The 2,658-nt window shown below is 54.0% G+C and overlaps 1 protein-coding gene across 1 annotated transcript in view; it reads left to right on the top strand.

Moving 5' to 3' along the window:
• Positions 1-591: 591 nt before the first annotated feature.
• The window catches only part of LOC104078240 (zinc finger protein Eos), a gene marked incomplete at both ends in the record, with an annotated part of 7,059 nt that continues 4,992 nt past the window's right edge, over positions 592-2,658 (top strand). Inside the window, 2 exons of the mRNA XM_009579792.1 lie at positions 592-852; positions 1,274-1,441. Coding sequence (XP_009578087.1) covers positions 592-852; positions 1,274-1,441 — 429 coding nt within the window. The remainder of the gene's footprint in view (positions 853-1,273; positions 1,442-2,658) is intronic.

The raw sequence follows: 2,658 nt of genomic DNA on the forward strand, positions 1-2,658 counted from the left end.
TGGCTGGGGCAGGGGTGGGGGTTTTCAGGCAGCACTGTCCTGCTTGGTTTCTTTTTTCTGCCTTTAGATAGTTGATGGAGCCCAGGTCTTGTAGCAAAGATGAAAACTTGCGGTGAAGAAATGACTTCTCTAGTGAGCCGAGATTTACTGACTACCCAAGAGACTCCTGTTAGGGTCTCTGTGCCAGTGGATTTTGAGCCTTTACTGATTCAGAGAATCAAAATTTGGTGTCTTTGCTTCCTCTGCAGTACTTTAAAAGCACGAGTGGCTTTTCTTTCCTCCTCTGCCTTTGAATCCAGGGAACTAAATGTGTTTTTCTTCAGTCAGTCACCTTACAAGGCGGGATGCAGAGCAGTGATCTTCAGGGTGTGCAAACAAGCCGTCCAGCCCGTAACCTCGTGTGATCCGTGTTTGATGTCTGTTCTTGAGTAGTCAACAAAATAAGAAGATGCACGTTTATCGCAAACAAATCACTTAACGCATCACAGTGTTTCTTTCAGGAGTAAGTCTTGCCTAACCTGTGCTCCCAACTTCTTTAACTTAAGAGTTTTTTCCTCCACTGACTCTTTTATCCCTTCTGCCTCCTCGTAGCAAACTCTATCAAGGTGGAGATGTACAGCGATGAGGAAGCCAGCCGGCTGCTGTCACAGGATGACCGGATGCTCGAGAAGGAGGACAGCGTGATCGTGGAGGACTCGCTCTCGGAGCCCCTGGGCTACTGCGACGGGACGGGCCAGGAGCCGCACTCCCCCGGGGGTATTCGGCTGCCCAACGGCAAGCTGAAATGCGATATCTGCGGGATGGTGTGCATCGGCCCCAACGTGCTGATGGTGCACAAGCGCAGCCACACTGGTGAGTGGTAGCCCCGAGGCCAGCGTTGCTGCCGGGGCAGGATGGGCTGGAGGGAAGCAAATTTCTGAAGCCGGGTGGCAAGCGTGTGTTGGCTGGTGGGCACAGAAGCCGCGGGAGATGGGTGTCAGGTCCAAGATGCTGACCCCGGTGATGGTGGCCAGAAGATGCTAGTGGGGAAGGGTCCAGGGAATTGCGTGTAGCTGGTCTTTCCTTGTCACTGTCCAACCTCCAGCAGCAGGTCTGTCATTCCGCAGGTTGGAGGTTTGGTAGTTAACTTAGGGCTTTCCCTCTCAAATGCGTTCAGCACTGCTCACCCTGTGAATGCTTCTGCTCTCCCGGGCTGTTGATTCAAGAGCTGCTCCTCTGCAGACTTGGAAAATGCTTTTAATTGGGAGTTTCACCCGCTGCTCCGGTTTTGCAGGAGAAAGGCCGTTCCACTGCAACCAGTGCGGAGCCTCCTTCACCCAGAAGGGAAACCTCCTGCGTCACATCAAACTGCACTCTGGCGAGAAGCCCTTCAAATGTCCCTTCTGCAACTACGCCTGCCGCAGGAGGGACGCGCTCACCGGCCACCTGCGAACGCACTCCGGTGGGTAGCTCTGGCCGGCCACGGGACGGGGAGGGAGGAGGAGGCACGGAGGGAACTCATGGTGATGGTACAAAATCAGGGATTTGAGCCCAGCTTCCAAAAGCGCCAGCCTCGAGCTCTGAACCGACAGCAGCCAAACTTGATCTCGTATCGGCTTTCGGCTTGCCGCAGTCGCTACGCTGCTGCCGCGGTGCAGAGCCAACTTGCCAAAAGCAGAGCGTGTGCCCGCGGGAGGTTGTGTCGGTGTTTGGTTAATGGTCTGGGAACTCCGCTAACCGGAGGGGTGCCTGCAGGGGCTTTGTGCCGCTGTGTGCCAGTCGTTCCTGGGGGTTATTGCATCTCTTTCTTATAAAGATAAATGTTTAATAGATTTTATTGAGTCAAGATAGGTCCCACCCTTGGGTGTGCCCTGCCCTAGTGAAAATGAGCGCTGAGGGGTTTTGTTTGTGTGTTGTTTTGACATTGTCCTCTTTAAATATGACATTTGAGATGTGGTTTTCACCCTCCGGTTCCGTGATGTAACAGCTGGCGGGGGCCATGGGTGGGAGTGAAGTACGCCAGCCGGCCCCCTGGTTTGTGATCGTTTTCCCTTGATTTGCGTACCAGCGTGTTTCTGTGGTGCTGCCGGGGCTTTTAAAGTTCAAAGCAGATGGCTTTGAACACCTGTGACTCTAACCTTTTGAGTGCTACGTGGAAATGAGTGTCGTGTGCTTCCTTGAAGGAAGAAACCTATCCCCTGAAGAGCCTGTTCTCATCACAGCCTTGCCCAGGAGCCCAGAAACCTGCTCCCACCTCGCAGCCTGGCCCAAGAGCCCCAATTTTTTTTAGGTTTCTGCCCTGTGCCCTTCTCAGTGGGGAGGGTGTGATGCTCTGGGTTTAAGCTCCCATCTTGCTGTGGACGAATCTTCCCACTTTGCGGGGGGGAAGTTTTTTGGAAGCTTGTCATCTCTCCCCCGCACACACATCTGAGACTTTCTGGGGGAAGCCAGAGGGGAATCTAAGCGGTTTGACCCCTGGAGCAAGATGCCAAGCCTGGAACGGGGCTGTTGGTTCTCGCCTGGCGCCGGCACGGGAGGAGGTTTGGGGGTTTGCAGAAGCTTCCCATCCATTATATTCTGTCTCTGGACGTCCCTGCTGCCAAGGGACAAAGCTGCTTCTCAGTGTAAAACTTTTTGGTCTCTTGTCTGGTTCTCCAGCCTGGCCGGAATATGGCAGCG

This window comes from Fulmarus glacialis, unplaced genomic scaffold (assembly GCF_000690835.1).
Source record: "Fulmarus glacialis isolate BGI_N327 unplaced genomic scaffold, ASM69083v1 scaffold20706, whole genome shotgun sequence".
NCBI lineage: Eukaryota > Metazoa > Chordata > Aves > Procellariiformes > Procellariidae > Fulmarus > Fulmarus glacialis.